This window comes from Chelonia mydas, chromosome 3 (assembly GCF_015237465.2).
Source record: "Chelonia mydas isolate rCheMyd1 chromosome 3, rCheMyd1.pri.v2, whole genome shotgun sequence".
NCBI classification, from domain to species: domain Eukaryota; kingdom Metazoa; phylum Chordata; order Testudines; family Cheloniidae; genus Chelonia; species Chelonia mydas.
The window spans coordinates 138,218,999-138,240,117 of NC_057851.1; the positions used below are offsets into that span (position 1 = coordinate 138,218,999).

Consider the following 21,119-nt stretch of genomic DNA (forward strand, 5'->3'; position numbering starts at 1 on the left):
ATCCTGGGACATGGTAAACCAGACATTCCTCCAAAAGCAGACTTGGAATGAGCAGCAGCATTACAGACCAGACATAACGTTCACTGTGCCTGCTTTACAGTGACCAGATTTCCCCAAATGAAAAGCAGTGGCCCCACTCTAACTCGACGGTGGTATGAAATAGCATTAGGAAGCTAGGGTGACAGTGAGTACCTTATACTTTGCTGATAAGTCACTGATCAGGACCATTGTGGTAGAAGTATGCAGACCAGAAAAAGAGTTTTGATTACTATTAAAATTAGAGCTGACCAAAAATAGATTTTGCCACATACAACACACAGACTTTTGAGAACATAGGGTTGTGTTAGAGGGCAGACTATGAAATACTTTTCTCATTTAACTCTTGATATCATGCTTTTCCTTTTGCTATCAAGCCTTTAACCAGTTTATATCAACAGAGACACACTGCTTCAACTACTGTAACACCAAGAGTCACAAAGTGGCCGTATGTACTTCAGATTAGGGATGTTAATTGGTTAACAGATTAACCAATAAGCATCAGTCTTAGAAGTAAAGTATTCTGGTCAACATTTAAACTCCGCTGCAGGACTCCTCTCCCAGCCCCACCCCTGGGGTCCCGGCTGCCAGCCCCGCGCCCTAGGCTCTGCACGGGGTGGCAGCAGAGCCCCTGGGCACGCGGGGCTGGCAGTCGAGCCTAACGGTTAAACGTTTAACCAGTAAAAATTAATAGTTTAAACGTTTACTTTTTTTAAACGTTATTTACATCCCAACTTAAGAAAGGTGGAGATAACTTCTACCGTGAGCAAGACATCTGTGAAAGCAGGTAGAAGGTTTTATATAGGAAAGAGTTCAGAATAAGAAAGAACTACTACCTGTCAGCAGCCTATGCTTCATGAGCCTAGTACTGTTACCAGTGTTAGGGAAATTCATATGATGAGAACTATTTTAGCCAGAGCATCTGTAGAAGGGGAAGAAAACATTAACTGAAATCAAACAACCAACAGAGCTGCTTTAGAGCTATTAATTAAGCTGTGTATTATTTGACAGCAGTTGCCTGAATCCTGATTATGGATGATGCCTGAATTACTATATCAATCATTGCTGAGAAAGAACGGGTGGAGGGCACTAATGCTCTTTCCACTGCATGAGGATGGGTCAGTTTTAGTGAGAAAACGAAAAAAGACTCTGCTGCATAATCTGGTCTCAACAGAAATTGTAACATTGTATGTCATGAGAAATTGGGAAAAAATTAAATCTAAAAACACAAATCTGCACTAAATATCTGTAACAATCCCATCTACTAGTGGTGGAAGGCTTGTTAAAATTAATATTTTTTCTATTGGGCTACTGATGCCACCTGTAAAACATACCAGGGACAACAGATTTGACTTTACTAATACTGGTCTCATTTAAAGTTGATGGGGTCATCCTGAGTGAAGACCACCAATAGGGAAAGACTGATATGCTAGCTTCTGCTTTCACTGCTCCTCTGAGGTACATATAACTGGAGCAGGTAGAATAGGAGCTCTCTTGACCCTTAATTTAAGCAGCAGACTGCTGAATCCAACAAAAAAATTTCTCCCAACAGTTTAGACATCTGAGTTAAATCAGAAGGAAAAATCAGATGTTTTAAATGGGCACTGTAAGTCTCTTTCTCTCTCAAATACTCAGGTTTTGCTTACTGGGTATGTGGTACGTGTGATGTCATAAACCTACTAGTCTCCAGCAACCTAAAGATAGTTCTAAGAAAAACAGTGCAACCAAGACTTGAACTTCTAATGCAAATAATGAAGCAGAAAAAGTATAAAAAGAAGATTTGGTTTTGGTTGTTTTTAAGAGGAAAACAAGGCACGAATCCCAAAAGTATTTTCCTTTTTAAAATATGCTAGAACATTCAGATTTGGGGAAAGCAGTATAAACCACTGAAAATCTAAAACTTCAAGTTCCAGTTTTAAAAAAACAACAAGTTGTTACAGTACAACAAGGGAACCCTTGATTAAAACTGGAAGGCAACAAATTTAATACTAATGAAACATTTTACACAGTATCTAAATTAACCTGTGGATTCTGCCGCAAAATATTTTCCAAGAGTTTAGCAGGATTTTTAAAAGGATTAAACATTTATACTGTATAGCCATGTGAAGCTCTAAGCAACAGCCAAAGTACTGGAGCACTAAGATAACACTACATCCTTTACATTCCGCTTCCTTTTACAAAAACTTAGCAATCATACTGTGAGTAGATTTGGCTTGGGTTTTTTAGGGCTGTCAAGCAATTTAAAAAATTAATAGCGATTAATTGCACTGTTAATAAGAGAATACCATTTATTTAAATATTTTGGATGTTTTCTACATTTTCAAATATATTAATTTCAATTACAACACAGAATACAAAGTGTACAGTGTTCACTTTATATTTATTTTATTACAAATATTTGCACTGTAAAAAACAAAAGAAATAGTATATTTCAATTCACCTAATACAAGTACTGCAGTGCAATCTCTTTATAATGGAAATGAACTTACAAATGTAGAATTATGTACAAAAAATAACTGCATTCAAAAATAAAAGAATGTAAAACTTTAGAACCTACAAGTCCACTCAGTCCTATTTCAGCCAATCGCTCAGACAAACAAGTTTGGTTACAATTTTCAGGAGATAATGCTGCCCATGTCTTGTTTACAATGTCACCTGAAAGTGAGAACAGGCATTCACATGGCACTGTTGTAACCGGCATCGCAAGATATTTACATACCAGATGCTCTAAAGATTCATATGTCTATTCATGCTTCAATCACTATCCCAGAATATATGCATCCATGCTGACGATGGGTTCTGCTTGATAACGATCCAAAGCAGAGCGGACCAACGCATGTTCATTTTCATCATCTGAATCAGATGCCATCAGTAGAAGGTTGATTTTCTTCCTTGGTGGTTCGGGTTCTATAGTTTCCGCATCAGTGTGTTGCTCTTTTAGGACATTTGAAAGCAGTCTCTACACCTCGTCCCTCTCAGATTTTTGAAGGCACTTCAGATTCTTAAACCTTGGGTCACGTGCTGTATCTATCCTTAGAAATCTCACACTGGTACCTTCTTTGCATTTTGTCACATCTGCTGTGAAAGTGTTCTTAAAATGAACATGTGCTGGGTCATCATCTGAGACTGCTATAACATGAAATACATGGCAGAATGCAGGTAAAACGGAACAGGAGACATACAATTCTCCCCCAAGGCGTTCAGTCACAAATTTAATTAATGCATTATTTTTTTAAAGAGCATCATCAGCATGGAAGCATGTCCTCTGGAATAGTGGCCGAAGCATGAAGGGGCACATGAATGTTTAGCATATCTAGCACATAAAAAGCTTGCAATGCCGGGTACAAAAGTACTGAAAGTTCTCACTTTCAGGTGACATTGTAAATAAGAAGCAGTCAGCAGTATATCCCGTAAATATAAACAAACTTGTTTGTCTTAGCAACTGGCTGAACAAGAAGTAGGACCGAGTAGACTTGTAGATTCTAAAGTTTTACATTGTTTTGTTTTTGGTGCAGTTATGTAACAAAAAAAAATCTACATTTGTAAGTTACACTTTCATGATAAAGAGATTACACTACAGTACTTGTATGAGGTGAACTGAAAAATACTATTTCTTTTGTGTATAACTTTTACAGTGCAAATATTTCAAATAAAAAATAATAATATAAAGTGAACACTGTATCCTTTGTATTCTGTGTTGTAATAGAAATCAATATATTTGAAAATGTAGAAAAACATCCAAAAATATTTAATAAATTTCAATTGGCATTCTATTGTTTAACAGTGCAATTAATTGTGATTAATTTTTTTAATCGCAGTTCATTTTTTGAGTTAATTGTGTGAGTTAACGGAGATTAATCAACAGCCCTAGTTTTTTTAAATGAAACTTTCAATTGTCATCATTTTCTGCACTCACCCGGGAAAGCTTTCTACTCACCACAAGCCAGCAGATTTTTCAAGTCTTGTACTTCCCCATTCCTAACTATTACAAAATTACAAATGAGATTCAACACTATGAAGTGTTTATAATAAAATACTAGTTGATATGCATTTATTATTTTAATTCTTAATACATAGGAGGGAGTTAAATAATCAGTCTAAGTAAACAGTGCAATCTTGTGGATTGGCACATGACTAGTTACTGTCCCTCAATACAGTAATAAGTAGACTTAATGGCTGGCACTGAACAAGTTTTCTTCCTGTCAGTATAAACCTTGGAGGGGAATGGAGAACATTTAAACTAATTTACAGACAAAGTCAAATTTGATATATCATCCACCAGATTATATTGCCTTCTTTAAAACTGTGGCATAGAACAAGTATATACACCCTTCCTTATCCTATACAAGGAAAATTAAAACAATGATCCAAAGGACACTGGGATCATTTGATTAGCCACTGTTTCTGACAAATCCTGATCAGCACAAGTTTTATCTACACAAAAACTAGGATTTGGCCCTGTGAGACAGAAAACTGAGTCTGAGGGACTATTCATGATGAGCATATATACTGCTATTACAATATATACTTCTACATTACTGGATGCCAGCATAACATACAAATTAGACACAAAGACAAAACTTATATAAACCTAAGATTGCAAGTATAGGCATGAAAACACTAGAATTATGTGTGTGATCTTTCTTTATATCTTTTTAAAATTAAATTATCCTATCCTAGGCTTGAAGTCCTATTTTAGATATGTAAAAAGAACAATAAGCAGCAATAAAGATAAATCAAAATGTGAACAGAATGAAATCTATACAAAGCCACTGAAGGACAGAAATTGAGATGTACAAGTAGCAACCACCACTCTGCAACAGAAGCCACTTTTTGTGCATTCCGTTAAGAAGTCCTTCTAACAAGTTTTGCAACTTACTTGCTTTATTGCAAATAATCTTTTAAGTCTCCGTTCATTCTTCGCTTCCACCACTAAAAAAAAAGTTAACCAGCACTCAGTCTACATACTTTAAATTACAGAGCAAAAACTCCACCCAGCTCCTCAAAGAAGTACTTCAACAATCTGCTCTCCTGCTGAAGTCAATGGGAACCTGTACAAGTGAGGTACTACTACTGTGTAGCTCAGAGGAGAATTTTGGCTCTGATAAATGAACGTTAAATATAATTCAAACTGAAAAGGAGTATGCTGTAGGCTATAGAGGCCTATTGTAATAATATTATTGGTTATACCAAGAGAAAGACTATCAACTTCAAATTTAGGGTGAGATATATTAAGGGTTTGAATTCTTCATTTGGGATGTCTCAAAGTACCTGTTCAGAATATATTCAGTGATCCACCTAAAGAAAAGTCTGAAAAATTGTATTATAGTACATGAAACAGTTTGCCATTTTAAGATTATGTAATCTTAAATATCACATTTTAATTATTAACATCATGTTCCACCACAGTGTTGTCTAAGTCTAGAGTGACTGTAAGAAAAAGAATTCAGGAAAATAATGTGATTATCCAACACTTTTGTGATATTCATTTCCACCATTTGCCTGGGAAGGACTAAAAAGAAACCTGTCAGTTAACATTCCATGTTTAAGGACAGAAACACAGATACGAGTGAGAGATTCTTTTTTGATTACTCCTCCAGGGACAGAAAAACAGGTGGGGAAAAAAAAAAATCTGTGGCCTGTCAACCTCCAGGTGAAGAATAGTAGGACATCATTAACTTATAAGAGCCAATGATGACATATCCACTCTCTACAATCAAGTTCCAAAAAAAGGTGGAAGATTAATAGTAAGAGGAAACACACTCATTTTGCTCAATGTCTTGAAAGTTCATAAAAACTTGAATTTTATTTTTAGGTTTTGCAATATATGAACACAGACGGTAATTAAAATAATGCTTTAGATTAAAGTTTGTATGTGGAAGGCTCCTGCTAGTGGTCACCATTTGGTAAAACGTTGCGCAGCACCAGTGGTACCCACGACCCTACTAGTCCACATGAAGCTCCTTTCCACATTACCCATTGGACAAGACACAAAATGCTCCAGGGTGCAGCTCTCCATAGGCTCTTGCACATGTGCACACACAGACAAACAGGAAAGAGGTTCTCAAATGGTCTATAAAGGTCCTTGCTTCCAGAAGACACCTCACACAGCCTTTGCTAGCAGGGCCGTCCCTAGAGATTGTGGTGCCCTATGCAGCCCACCTGTGGGGGGCTAGCCCCAGGCCTCAGAGGGGTGAGGCATCCCAGGCCTCCACAGGGGGGAGGAGACTGCGCCCAAGGGCTTTGAGAGGCATGAGCAGCCAGTGCAGGCAGGAAGGCAGCAGGGGTCAGGCCCGCCCCCGTACTCACAGGGCAGCGGGAAGTTGAGCAACCCGGTCGCAGCCTGCTCAGCTCTGCTCGCACGGCTCCCAGGCTTGGGGGAATGGAGGGGAAACCGCCCCCCCAACACTCACCAGCGGCATGGCTGGGAGCCGGTGGAGTGGAGCAGGCTGGGGCCGGGTTGCTCCACTTCCTGCCGCCCGGTGAGTGCAGGGCGGGCCCGATCCCCGCTGCAGTCCCCCGGGATGCATAGCTCAGGGGATGGGATTTGGGGGAGAACGAGCAGAGTGGGGGCAGGGCTGGGGTGGAGCAGGGGCGGGAAGAGGCGGGGCAGAGGCAGCTTTCCTGGGCCCTGCTTTGTGTAGCCCACAAGGGGCTGGCTCAGCCGTCCGGGGGATCGGGCTGGCAGCTGGATGCAGCATGCAGCTGCGTAGGGCACCAGGAAATTTGGGGCAATTTGATGCCCCAAATTTCCTGGTGCCCTATGCAGCTGTGTAGTTTGTGTATAGGTAGGGACAACCCTGTTTGCTAGCACCGGAGAATCAGCCTTAACAACCCCTACATCCTGACAGTCATTGACACCAATATTGGGCTTTCTTGAATTTTACTGTGACACAATAACCGTATCACTACCATACCTCACTTTACTGTGCTCTTCACCTATCTCATCTTATCTTTTTACCCTTTCGAATCATTACCACAGCAGTGTTTAGGTACCATGGAAAAAGGTGCTTTAGATTACCCTCTACTCTTCCAGTTCTTTCCTTACATTCCTTGCCTCTCCATCAACAGTCCACCTTCCACCCCACCCCCCAAAAAACCCTCGCACATTAAGTAAATGCTAAAAAAGAATGAATTACCACCATAAAAGGTGCTCAATCAAAAAAATAAGAATCTTAGTAGTATAGCTGTGAGTATCCCTTTCATTTACCCTCCCCAATGATATATCACTACTTGCCTCTTAAGACTGTCAACTCTTCAGGGCAGAGACTGTATCTATTACTATCAGTCCAGCAAACTATAGGCACTATATACATGTTAAATCAAGTATTTATGAAACTAGAAGGGTAGAACACAAAAGCCATTTCAATGCTCCTCTGAACTATATAGCAGCTATAATTTCAGTATAACCCATATTTCTAACTTCCTGAAAACCTCTCCTCAGAACGTTTTCTAAGCTAAACAGTAACAGGCAGCTGAAAAAAAGAAACCTTCCAAACTTTACAAATACACAGACCTCACTGAGGAACAGACTTTTCATTCAGCTGAGGAAGAGGGCTTAAAAATAAAGTTAAGCAATTATAACGAAGAGCTTCTCCGCTGGAATCTGCCAAGATTTTAGCAGCCTATTTAAGCTCCTCTTCCCTTTTTGATACACAGTGTTCCAACTGAGTTGAAGAGACTCGAAGGCTGCAGCTGGCCAAGTTTGCAGAAGACAGATTGAGTCTTACTGAAATATAAACATCAGAAGTGTACAAAAAATGAAAACGAAGGACCAAAAACACTGCAACCCTTAACCACAGGATTAGTCCATACTCAGGTAGTCCTAGTGACTTCAGTGGGACTGTTCGCTGATATTATAAATAAGAGCTGCAAGAACAAGCACAAAGTTTACCTCTCTGATTATGTTTTCACTGGAGAGTTAGATAGGGTCCATGACCCGTTAGCCAAGCCTGCCTACAAGCATCCACCCTGAAGAGCCACACTCAGGGTGGATAAAAATCAATGATTTAAAAAAAAAACAAAATTAAAAAATGGATTTTTTTTATTTAAATCGGATTTTTTTTGATAAAATACTTTTTGAGGAAAAAAACTATCTAAAGATAGTTTTAATTAAGATACATTATAGCTCAAAGATATCTCATCATGAAATAGGGATTATAAATTCTAATTCTATAGTATGAGACAATATATTCATGTAATGTTTAAGAAAAGTTTTGTAGATGAGTTCCAATAGTTCGTGGATTAGTGACCCAATCTTATGCGGTTCCACAGGCTTATATACAGTTTAGGTTAATCTTTCTATCTACCCAATGGGACTCAGTGCTCAGTCTAGAACAGGGATCAGCAACCTTTGTCAAGCAGCCTGTCAGGGAAATCCACTGGCGGGCTGGGACGGTTTGCTCACCTGCAGCATCCTAGGTTCAGCCAATCGCAGCTCCCACTGGCTGCGGTTCACCGTTCCAGGCCAATGGGGGCTGCGGGAAGCGGCGCAGGCCGAGGGATGTGCTGGCCACCGCTTCCCACAGCCCACACTGGCCTGGAATGGCAAACCACGGCCAGTGGGAGCTGCGATCAGCCAAACCTGCGGACGCTGCAGGTAAAAATGCTGTCCTGGACTGGACTGACAGCCGATTTCCCTGATGGGCCGCGTGCCAAAGGTTGCCAATCCCTTGTCTAGAAGATACCATCAGAGATGTTTAGTTTTGCAGTTCTCAAACTGTGGATTTGTGTCTCCAGAGGTAACATGCTTGTTAAAAGCAAAAATGTTTTAAAATAAAATAAATAAATAAATAAATATATAGAGGTGAGAAATAACAGACCTCAATGTATTGTCCCTCTGCAAATTTGTGTACACAGTCAATCCCTTACGTCTCTCTAAAAGTGAAAAGGTACAAAAAGTTCAATGAAAAGAAGATTGTTTGGGGGTGGAATATATTTGGACAAGGAGAAGAAGTCTGGAGATAAATGTGAGACGCGAGGGACATATGCTTGTTTTGTTAAAATATTACATGGTTGCTGTTGAAGAAAAAAATCCAGAATACTTAACATTGTTTTAGTTACATAAAACAATGTAAATGTCTGCCTGGTGATGTTCTCCCTCTAATACAGCGTAACAAGAAAACCCTCCAAATATTAATGATTAACCTGCTGAATTGGAGATAGTTCACCTCCCAATGACTTTATAAATATCTGCTTCAATTACCTTTGGTAAATGAAATAACCAAACAATCTTTCATTTTCTGATATAGCTGTAAAACTAATCTGAAAAGTTTTCAAAATACATCACTGTTTAAAAATGTATAGTGTGTACCTTCTAAAAATGAAACCTACATCTATCTTTGAGTTGTGAAGAGTATGTATTAAGGTTATAAAAACCAACAAGAATGCACTTTTATGTAGAAAACCATGTTTAAATCAAGTCTTCCTGACTAAAAGAAAAAGGAGGACTTGTGGCACCTTAGAGACTAACAAATTTATTTGAGCATAAGCTTTTGTGAGCTACAGCTCACTTCATCGGATGCACCTTCCTGACTAGTGATTTAAATCAAATCCACCCTGGCCACACTTACATCAGACTCATGTAGACACATCCACAGTGGAGCTACAGCAACCAGGGGAAGGTGCTTTGATTTCTAGGGGCACATCTCAGGTTTCTTAGCACCTCACTAAACTGAGTTACTTTAGGAACTGTTTTATGGTGCATTGTGGAACAACTTGTCTGTCTTTTGAGCTCCTGTGCAGAAGCATTCTTAGTCTGCCAACATATCAAACTAAAAGTACTTCTGGGTGTGCATGCTCACTTCTCTCTCTTCCAATACTGGAAAGGCCTGGTTGCAACACAGCACAATATGTTATTTCTGCTTTTGGCTGCTCTGTTAATGCAGGACGACGCAGATACAGGGTATGAGACATAGCACAGGGCATTATGGCAGCAACCTGCAACTCTAAGAAGGCAACAAGAAGTCTCAGCCAGAAGATCATGCATGCTGGGTGCATGGCACAGGAGACAGATGATGCTGGTTGTGATTGTTGTGGATTCCTCTTACGCTGACCAGTGGCCTGTTACAGGACCACAAGCACAGAGTGGCAAGACTACATAATTATGTGTTCTTAGGATGAACAGCAGTGGCTTTAGAACTTTTGCTCAAGAAAGGCCACCTTCACAGAGCCACGTACAGAGCTTGCCTGACCTTCACATGAGGGAGGCCACACCAGTCCAGAAGTGGGTTGTTATGGCCTTCTGGAAGTTTACTACCCCAGACTACTACAGGTCTGTGGCTAACCAGTTTTGCCTTGGCAAGTCAACTGTTGGGGCAGAGCCAGTGGATGTGTCTGAGACCATGTGAAAGGTGACCATTACCAGCAGTGCAACCTTTTGGTCAGGCAGCAGTATGGTCCCTCCTCCCTGACATCTCCCCTTTTCTCTATAACTCCATCCTGTGGAGTTGGTCCCTTCTTTTGCAGCTCAATCCTTCAGCCAGGTAACATGTTCCCGACCAGCCCTTTTGGGATATACAAAAAAGAAATGTCCAATAATGGAAAAGGCTTTGGATGTCCATAAGGGCTTCAGGGCTGTCTCCTTAGCTTTGGGACTTGGGGACTGTACCCTTGGGTATTTAGGGCCTCCCCTAGATGGATTCCCCACTAAGGGGTAGTCTTTTACTGTTGTCCCAGCTTTAAAGGTTGGTAGGAGAGCCCTGGCCTAGCCTTTCCACCAGGCTCTGATGGTGAGCAGGTAAGTTCTGCACCTTGGGGCGCTAAATAGCTGCAGCCCTTCCTATCTGAGTCCTCCCTCCCCCCCACCTCATCTTCCCTCCAAGGATAAATGAAAGAATTGAACCAAAAATAAAGTTTCTGATCTTCCCAAACAGTCACCAATCTCTCCTTTGCAGACTCGGTCAGGTCACACGCAACATGAGCTCCTGGGCTGTTATTTATCCAGAGCTCAGAGCAGACGTCTGTTCCCTTCCACTGCTTGCCCCGTTCTGAGCTGCTCTGCTTCCCCTTTTAAGCTCCACCTCTAGCTGATGTAGAGTCTGTGGTTGCCAGCGGGTTCCAAACTGCTCCTTAACCCCTTGTTCTCCAATGTGGTGTTTGCATACCCAGCACAGGCCATTATTGCTGTGGTTTACCCACCAATGATGGATAATGCTAATGTTCTTGAACTAATAGCTATTACTGGCACCCATGTACACGGCTGCCCGACACAAGGAGCACATGAAGACATCAATCTGAAAGTATACTACTTGTGCATTACGCAGATCTTGATCAGTCACAAGGGCCAGTTCATGAACACCAATGTGGGATACACCAGCAAGATGTATAATGCCAAGGAATTCATGAGATCTGGCATACCTCTGTTTGGACTAAACGTGACTGTATTCCACCCAAATAAAATGGTTAACAGTGGGCACAGAAACCCCCTTGATATTTTAGAGGACACATCTACCCTCTGCTGCCCTGGCTCATGAAGTCATATGGTGATGTAAGAGTACTGGGCAGAAGAAGGTTTAACTGAGCAGTGGTAGGATGGAGGTAGAACGTGCATTTGGCCAACTGAAGGCAAGATGGCATAAACTATAAATCTGTTTGAATGCCAGCATGCCCAATGCCATTTATATTATTGGGAGTGTGCTGTGCACTACATAACATTTGTGAGGACAAGAGAGCTCTCACTGGGAATGGGCTCAACAGACTGCTGTTTTGGAGGTCTAGTAAAGGCAACCAGAAAGCACATCTCTGATGACTAGGGATGGGTCCAGGAGAACAGGGGAAGTAAGGGATGCTTTGCATGCAACATCCTTGAACTGCTGGGGGAGATGCACAGGAAATGTGATGCCATTTAGTGTTTAATACACATACCAATTTGTTACTACTTTTATGGGATTTTGAGCAACCTACTAAACCTTTGGACAGAGGTTCCAGCCTCTTCCTTGTTTCCCCAAGTATTCACACAACAATAGTGAAAAAACACTTTATTATACAATAGTACAAATATACTTTAAGAACCATACAGGCAGCCCAGCTGCCAACAACTGGGGAAACTGCCACAATCAATGCCATCTCACTGATAATGGAACTGCACATCAGTGCACCTGGTCTCCTTGTCCCACAAGGCATGAGGGTTGCGTGAACAGCATACATCTGCCCATACACACTTCCATTCCAGGAGTACATGGAATGGCTAATAACCAACACCAACCCCAAGTTGTCCATCAGTTGCAGGACATGGTAGCACAGACGAGTGTCCACTGACACTACTGTCTGAGCAACTGGCTCCCCCGATGGCAGCAAGCTTCAAAACAGCTCCTTCTGCTGATGTCGGTCTTGCTCCCTCATCCTTTGATCATGCTCAAGACAGTCCATGACCAGTTTCCCTCCTTCTTCCTGTTCCTCCCTAGCTGCGCCTTCTGGAACTCAAGGTGCACGTCTAAATTGCATCCAAAGTCGTTAGCCATTTCTTGCACCAGGCCTACTTTTTCCTTAGAGTCCTTTCCCCAAGAAGCCTGGGCCCAGCAGAGGTGAAAGGTCCTAACAAGACAATGAAAGAGCATTATATTTTTGACCATGGAAAGAAAGAAAAAGTATCTGTTTTACATTCTGCATAATAGAAAGGCCACAAGAAAATACTTCTATTTACTAGGTATGGCCTTATTTCAACTACAAGATATTTAAATGATTAGAAAAAGCTGCATCCCAGGTTATCAGTCCACAGATGCAATTTAAGTATTTTATAGTATTAAAATATTTTTTAAATTGTGGGGGGCAAAGGGGATAGTAAGGCCTATATTACCAGGGGCCTGTTACTAGTGATGGTCCTAACATTATTTCACAATGCAACAGTGTTGGGGGATGTTGGTCTACTTGAGATCCCAGACTGGAAGAGGATCAGCTTTATATATGCCAAGGTGTTATTTAACTGCCTAGTACCTGATCAGCATGTCAATGACTGGACAAGGCTAGTAAGCTCCAGGGATAGGCATAGCAAGTTTGCCCTGCCGAGGAATTTCACTGACAAAATTCTCAAGCATTATCAGCTTTTTTTTTTCTTTTTTTTTTGGGGGGGGGGGGGTGCATTTCAGCAAACAAGGTACTGAACTAGGAGGAAGCACAGCCTTGCTACGAACAGATCTGCCTTTTTATCTTCATTCCTCCACCCCACCCCAATCCATCTCCCCTGGCCTGGACAACATATCACAAACCAAGGAGGCCAGATACCTCCATCACCAAGGGACATTTCCACTTAATACAGCCAGTGAGGCAATGCTTTAGTACTAATCCCAGTATAAGTGTTATAAACAGAGTGCAGAGTATCCATATTACATATGTATTCATTCCTGTTAAACCTGTAAATCCCAATGTTGAATAAGTGTGTTATCAGCAACCAGTTAAATCATAGTTAGAATAAATCACTAGTTGCATGTTTAAATTCCATCCCATTCCCATCCCGGATCACACACGGATGGAGTAGGAAGAGGGAAAAGGGAAAAAGCATAGCTTCCACCCTCAACTGAAGCTAATTCCACCTCGTAGCATGCAATATCCTCTGTAATATTTGCATTGGTCAAAGGTCAGCAAACCCCACCCTACGCTTATACCACAATTTCCCCCCATAACAATAATAAAGGTGATAGCTGTCTCTTACCGGACTGTGGCTCCATCTCTGACTCTGCTTCCTCTACATTCCATTCCTTGGGTACATCCTTGAACAGGTCCATGGAATCCAGCTTAAGGACATCTTCCAGTCACTCTGGCCATGCTGACTACTCCAGCTCTTCTGCAACGAAGGTCTCCTCTGCCCCCGGTCTAAATATCAGACCATTCCACTTCAAAAAGCCCATCAAGCCTGGCACTAGGCTCCGTACTCACGACAGCATCAAACATCTGGTCAAACACCTCATAGGAGGGGCAGGTGAATGAGAAATTGCGGGACATTCAATTGGTATCCTTTGCCTTGCAGTACGTATTGTTGAGGTTTTTAATTCTCCAACACTGAATTGTCATCCACCTGATTCCTCTCCTCCCCCAGTCTCTTTGAAATATTCCTGCAGAGATGCTAATTCAACTGCATCGCCCAAAACTGTGTTTTCCTTACTGTACTTACACCAGTACTCACACCAGAGAGCAACCAGAACCTTGATGTGATCCTCTGGCCAGCTAGTAGCACCCTGGGACAGCATCTTCTCATGCTGTTCAAATGAGCTGAACTTTGCAGAAATGGAGCATGCTAAATGAAGGGTTAAATGCCAACAAAGTGTACATAAACCAGCAGGTGACTTCCGGTGTAGAGGGGAGTGGGAAGTGAGTAGGTAAGAAGACCAGAAAATATAGCCCCTGCAGAACTGTGGGAATGCACTGGAGGAGTATCATAATCCAATCTTCAGTTGTATTCTCATTGCAAAGTAGGCAGGTTAGATCCCGCATTAAAGTGAAACCTGAGCTTTCATCTATACCTCCTGCCAGACAAGCAAGCCCAGATTCAAAGAACATTCAAAGCCGGATTAAAGGTTTGCGTATGTGTGGACAATGGGGGGGGGGGCGGGGGGGGGGGTAGGCTAAAATCCCGTCAAGCTATCAAACAATGGCTCTTTCCCTTCAAATTTCTTTTATTTCTCAAAAAAACTAAAAGAAAAAGTAACAATAAGGCCCCATCCAAACAACAAATTTTGACCATGATTTTGTGACAAGTTAGAACATGGTCCAGTTTGAGTTCAAACATCAGCTTTTCTATTTTCACATGTGCGTCTGTGTCTCCACATCTAATACTCTGCTATTTTTTTCCCTTGAGAAAAGTCTCTGGCCAGCTATCCCATACTGTCTTCTCAGTCAATACCCAGAAAACATGCATACAAAAGCATATAGGCTAATGCACTCTTAGATGTCCTACTGCAGAGAACTGGGTGAAGCAAAACTGAACAAAAATAGTTACACGGGCTTGTTGAGGTGTACCATCTGCCCAAAAAGTGTGTGCTGAACCAGTCCAGAAAGACAGTCATGTGTCAACCTAGGCCTCTCTTAGCTGGCATGGTTACTAAATTCTAACTGTGTTGTGTGCAGACAATAACCATGTTTAGCTCCAGCCACGCAGCTGCAGCATGGCCACGTTTAAAGATAAGAGGGTGGGGGTGGAGAGATTTTTAAATCACCTTATCTTCCCACATTACATATCAGTTTAGTAACCTAATTAAAAAAAAGCAATCTGGGCAAGTTAATGTTACCATGAAAGACAATTTTTGAATGTCCTCACTCGTGTTGAAATATGTAACCTCATATTCAAATAAATGTATTATTTGAGGTGTCTATACAGAATAGTTGGTTAGCATTAGAATTTTATTTTTTAGATTTAATGGAAAATTGATCTAAAGTCTTTGCCTGGAGTGGATCACACCTACAAATTTTCCAACGGAAAGACTGCTACTACACTGAAGTAGGTGGACGATTCCAGGAAATAAAACTCAGTTACAAAATATCCCCACTAAAGTCAAGCTACTCATTTCATCTCCCTGTCTCTCCCTCTTCTTATGTTTTCCTGTCTGTGTGTCTTCCCTCGTCCTGGATTATCCAAGACCTCAACATTCCAAAAAGCATGTGACAAAACTTGTTCTTAAAGTTGGATGTGTCACCAGGCCATCAGTACAACTTCCTTTGTCCAGCTCAACCTTCACCACCTTCAATCACAATCACCTGTTTCTTGCCATCACATATAGCACTTTCCTGAAGTGCCAGCAGACACAGCTTGAAACTGATCAGATCACTATCTATCACTTTACTGCAATCACTAAGAGGGAGAAGCCATGTGCAATAGCCAATGACAGACTCCTTCACTGCTGCTTGGACTACAGGAAAAGACAATGCTAGTGTCTCTCACCCCATCAGCTCTATCGAGTGCACCCAGCACCTGCATCTTCCACTTCCCCAAAGGGCCAGCACAAAGAATAGGAAAAACACAGGAGGATCACCAGAACAGTTTCACTGTACTTTTAGCCCATTTCTGATGGCATTATGGAATATGTGAAGTAGTAACAGCAGTACAAATGCTCGGGTTCCCCCCCCCCATAAGATTTTTTTTTTTTAAATACTGGAAAAACTCTGCTATGATAGCTAATCGTGCCACAAGATCCTTGATTCTAGCCAATATGAGACATCTACATAATTAAATTCACTATGGAGGAGGGAGGGGGGGCAGAAATAATAGTACTGTTTTTACAATATTAAACGCTATAAAAACATTTTATAGTTTTGAATTATTGCATCAACATAAAAATAAAAGCTAGTCTATAGTATGTGATAGTGAGTTCCCACATCATCAATCTCAATAATGATTTTCAGTAAGATGATGGGATGGAAGAAGAGAAACAATGGAATTGGAAGTCAAAAGTTATTTTTTTAAAAACTGTTCATGGTCCGCTTACATTAAAGAATTTTCATCTCAGCTTTGAGAATTAAGCAGTTAACATAATGGATGTAAGACTACTTAACTTTATGAGGCAAGACTACATGCATATATCCATTCATTTATGCACTCCACTTTGCAAGGAGTTTCAGATGCGAGAGATGCAAAGGCTAACTATGTAAGCCAGTTTTATTATACATTACAATAACACGTCTGATTATATATGCCATTACAAAGTAAAATCCCAGTTAGTGTTTTGCAGGCCAAAAAAACCAAACTACTGCTTGACTCTTTGAAATGAATTACTTCACAGAATATTTTCAGATACAGTAATACAATGCAATCACCACACATTATAGAGGGAGGCAGTGGACGAGAAAGAGAATCCATTAAATCATTAGTCCATCTAAACAAGTACAGAATTAGTCATCAATGAATTCTTTTATTCCTTCTGTTCTACTTAGGTTCACACATCAGACTGCATTCTGAGCATCTTAGGTATGTTTATTAGGATTACACCTTACCTAAATTTAAATGGGGGCTTTCATCATTACATGTTCTAACATATCTCAACATTAGAAAGTTATTTCACACTCCCTTATGACTGGTTATTCCATAATTGTCCACTACAGTTTCTCACACCCACAAGGTACCCAGCATCCTCCGAAACCACCGGAGGTATTATGCGATCCTAGACCACTCGTTTGATCCTGATACAGCAATTCCCACGTTCCTACCATCAATTTACATTTCCCCTTTCCTCGTCATATCACACTCCGCTGCCCGCCTCGATGCTTCGGGTACGGCCGTGCCTGGGACACGGGCAGCTCGGGTCAGCCAGTTAGCGGCACAATGAGCCCTTCCAGGTCTATTTTACTAGCCAGTTTGCTCTGCAGGCGCACTCGGGGATTTGCTGCACGGTTTTACATGAGGGAAGGGGGCTGCACGTGCAGCCCGCTAGCTCCGGGGCGTGTGCGCGACGGGCAGGGGCGAGCCCGCTGCCCAGGAGTGCACTGCCTTTGCTAGCGTGTGGACAGTAGCCAGCGCCATGTGCCCCGCACGGCCCCCTCCGCGCCGCGGCTCCCAGAATCAGCACCGGAGGCCCCTCCGGGGTGGAAAGCGCTGACTCAGCCTCCGGCTCCAGCCAGGCCCCCCAGACCAGCCCGGGCTGGGAAAGGGCCGCGAAGCCCGACACCCGCCAGCACCGCAGCTGCCGGGACCACACCGCACACCCCTGCCGGGGCCGGCCAGGCCCCTCGGAGCGTCCGCTCGCAGCTGCCTCGGCCCCGCGGCGGTGACACCCTGCAGCGCCCCCCCCCACACACACCCGAGGGGCACCACTGGGGCGGTAACCGGCCCGCCCCCAAACCTCCTGCCCTCCTTCCCCCCGCCCCCGGTGGCCGGGGCTGCGCCCGGCCGGCCCCGCTACCTGAGGCTGTGTACCAGCTGCCGGCGTGGCTGGCCTCCCGGCAGAGCACTCGGTTGGACATCTTGGTGCCTGAGCCGCCTATGGTGTTCGGGGGGGAGGGGGCAGGAGACGGGCCCAGCCGCGGCGGCAGCGCTAATCCCCCTCCTCCCCCGGCAGAGCCCGAGCCCCCGAGAGGGGGGGGGGGGGCGGCGCCGCGGACCCGGGCGGCTCGGGGAGAAGCGCTGCGAGAGGCAGGAAAAGGCGGCTCGGCCCCCGACACGAACCCGGGCGGGGAAGGGAAGCCGGCCTGGGACAAAGCCCGAGGCAACCGCCGGCTACCAGGTAAGGGGAGGCGAGGAGGAGGCCGCGGCTGCCGGGTTTGGCCCTGTGCGACTCCCGTGGAATGCGGATTGCACAGAAGCGGGCAAAGCGGCTCCCCATTGGGTGACGAAAGCAAAAGCCCGGCAGCGATTGGACACCCTTGCTCCCCCCGCGTCTTCCCCCGCCCCACAGGACCGATCGCGGCCTGTGATTGGACAGCGCCGCTAGAGGGGAGCGGAACGATGGGGGGCGGGGCGGGGAAAGGACCACAGGCGGAGAGCCAGTGTGGATTGGTCACCAGGGTTGCCGGGGCGATGGCTTCTGGCCTCGCTGATTGGCGAGTTGGTGTCTCTGTGGTGGCAGGGCAGAAGAGGGCAGGGTAGCGTGGGGAGGCTGGGCGGACCCCTGGGGAGCGAGGCCCCGGCGGGGACTGCGGAGCTGCCGGGCTAAGCCCCGGGGGGCCTGGTGCCGGCCGGCGGGGCCCGTGCGCGCGCTGCCTTACCCAGGCCAGCCCCAGTGCGGGCCACGGCGACAGCGCTCCCCCTGGCCCGCCTTTCAGCCTGGGGGGCTGTTGTGGCCATCAGCCCCGGGGGCCCAGCGGGTTGGGGCTTCGAATGGCACGAGCAGAGGTCCAGTTCGGATACTGTTCTAGGAGAGGTTTCAGAGTAACAGCCCTGTTAGTCTGTATTCGTAAAAAGAAAAGGAGGACTTGTGGCACCTTAGAGACTAACCAGTTTATTTGAGCATGAGCTTTCGTGAGCTACAGCTCACTTCATCGGATGCATAGCATATCGTGGAAACTGCAGAAGACATTATATACACACAGAGACCATGAAACAAAACTTCCTCCCACCCCACTCTCCTGCTGGTAACAGCTTATCTAAAGTGATCATCAAGTAGGGCCATTTCCAGCACAAATCCAGGTTTTCTCACCCTTCCCCCCCCCTCCCCCCCCACACACATACAAACTCACTCTCCTGCTGGTAATAGCCCATCCCTCTTTGAAACCTCTCTTTATAATGCGCATGATAATCAAGGTGGGTCATTTCCAGCACTAATCCAGGTTTTCTCACCCCCCCCCCCACCCCCCTCCAAAAACCACACACACAAACTCACTCTCCTGCTGGCAATAGCTCATCTTACAATGTGCACAGCAATAATCCAAGTTTAACCAGAACGTCTTGGGGGGGGTTTGTAGGAAAAAAACAAGGGGAGATAGGCTACCTTGCATAATGACTTAGCCACTCCCAGTCTCTATTCAAGCCCAAATTAATAGTATCCAATTTGCAAATGAATTCCAATTCAGCAGTTTCTCGCTGGAGTCTGGATTTGAAGTTTTTTTGCTTTAAGATAGCGACCCTCATGTCTGTGATTGCGTGACCAGAGAGATTGAAGTGTTCTCCGACTGGTTTATGAATGTTATAATTCTTGACATCTGATTTGTGTCCATTTATTCTTTTACGTAGAGACTGTCCAGTTTGACCAATGTACATGGCAGAGGGGCATTGCTGGCACATGATGGCATATATCACATTGGTGGATGTGCAGGTGAACGAGCCTCTGATAGTGTGGCTGATGTTGTTAGGCCCTGTGATGGTGTCCCCTGAATAGATATGTGGGCACAGTTGGCAACGGGCTTTGTTGCAAGGATAGGTTCCTGGGTTAGTGGTTCTGTTGTGTGGTATGTGGTTGTTGGTGAGTATTCGCTTCAGGTTGGGGGGCTGTCTGTAGGCAAGGACTGGCCTTTCTCCCAAGATTTGTGAGAGTGTTGGGTCATCCTTCATCCTATCCCTATCCTGAAGGATGACCCAACACTCTCACAAATCTTGGGAGAAAGACCAGTCCTTGCCTACAGACAGCCCCCCAACCTGAAGCGAATACTCACCAACAACCACATACCACACAACAGAACCACTAACCCAGGAACCTATCCTTGCAACAAAGCCCGTTGCCAACTGTGCCCACATATCTATTCAGGGGACACCATCACAGGGCCTAACAACATCAGCCACACTATCAGAGGCTCGTTCACCTGCACATCCACCAATGTGATATATGCCATCATGTGCCAGCAATGCCCCTCTGCCATGTACATTGGTCAAACTGGACAGTCTCTACGTAAAAGAATAAATGGACACAAATCAGATGTTAAGAATTATAACATCCATAAACCAGTCGGAGAACACTTCAATCTCTCTGGTCACGCAATCACAGACATGAGGGTCGCTATCTTAAAGCAAAAAAACTTCAAATCCAGACTCCAGCGAGAAACTGCTGAATTGGAATTCATTTGCAAATTGGATACTATTAATTTGGGCTTGAATAGAGACTGGGAGTGGCTAAGTCATTATGCAAGGTAGCCTATCTCCCCTTGTTTTTTTCCTACAAACCCCCCCCAAGACGTTCTGGTTAAACTTGGATTATTGCTGTGCACATTGTAAGATGAGCTATTGCCAGCAGGAGAGTGAGTTTGTGTGTGTGGTTTTTGGAGGGGAGTGGGGGGGGGGTGAGAAAACCTGGATTAGTGCTGGAAATGACCCACCTTGATTATCATGCGCATTATAAAGAGAGGTTTCAAAGAGGGATGGGCTATTACCAGCAGGAGAGTGAGTTTGTATGTGTGTGTGGGGGGGGGAAGGGTGAGAAAACCTGGATTTGTGCTGAAAATGGCCCTACTTGATGATCACTTTAGATAAGCTGTTACCAGCAGGAGAGTGGGGTGGGAGGAAGTTTTGTTTCATGGTCTCTGTGTGTATATAATGTCTTCTGCAGTTTCCACGATATGCTATGCATCCGATGAAGTGAGCTGTAGCTCACGAAAGCTCATGCTCAAATAAACTGGTTAGTCTCTAAGGTGCCACAAGTACTCCTTTTCTTCTTAGAGACTAACAAATTTATTAGAGCATAAGCTTTGGTGAGTTACGTCCGATGAAGTGAGCTGTAGCTCACGAAAGCTTA

General features: G+C 43.9%; 1 protein-coding gene across 1 annotated transcript in view; it reads right to left on the bottom strand.

The window, feature by feature from the left end:
• MEMO1 (mediator of cell motility 1) overlaps positions 1 to 17,988 on the bottom strand; it is a 49,652-nt gene extending 31,664 nt beyond the window's left edge. The window contains exon 1 of the mRNA XM_037895387.2: positions 17,862 to 17,988. Within this exon, the coding sequence (XP_037751315.1) occupies positions 17,862 to 17,922 (61 nt within the window). The 5' untranslated portion in view covers positions 17,923 to 17,988. The remainder of the gene's footprint in view (positions 1 to 17,861) is intronic.
• Positions 17,989 to 21,119: the final 3,131 nt, after the last annotated feature.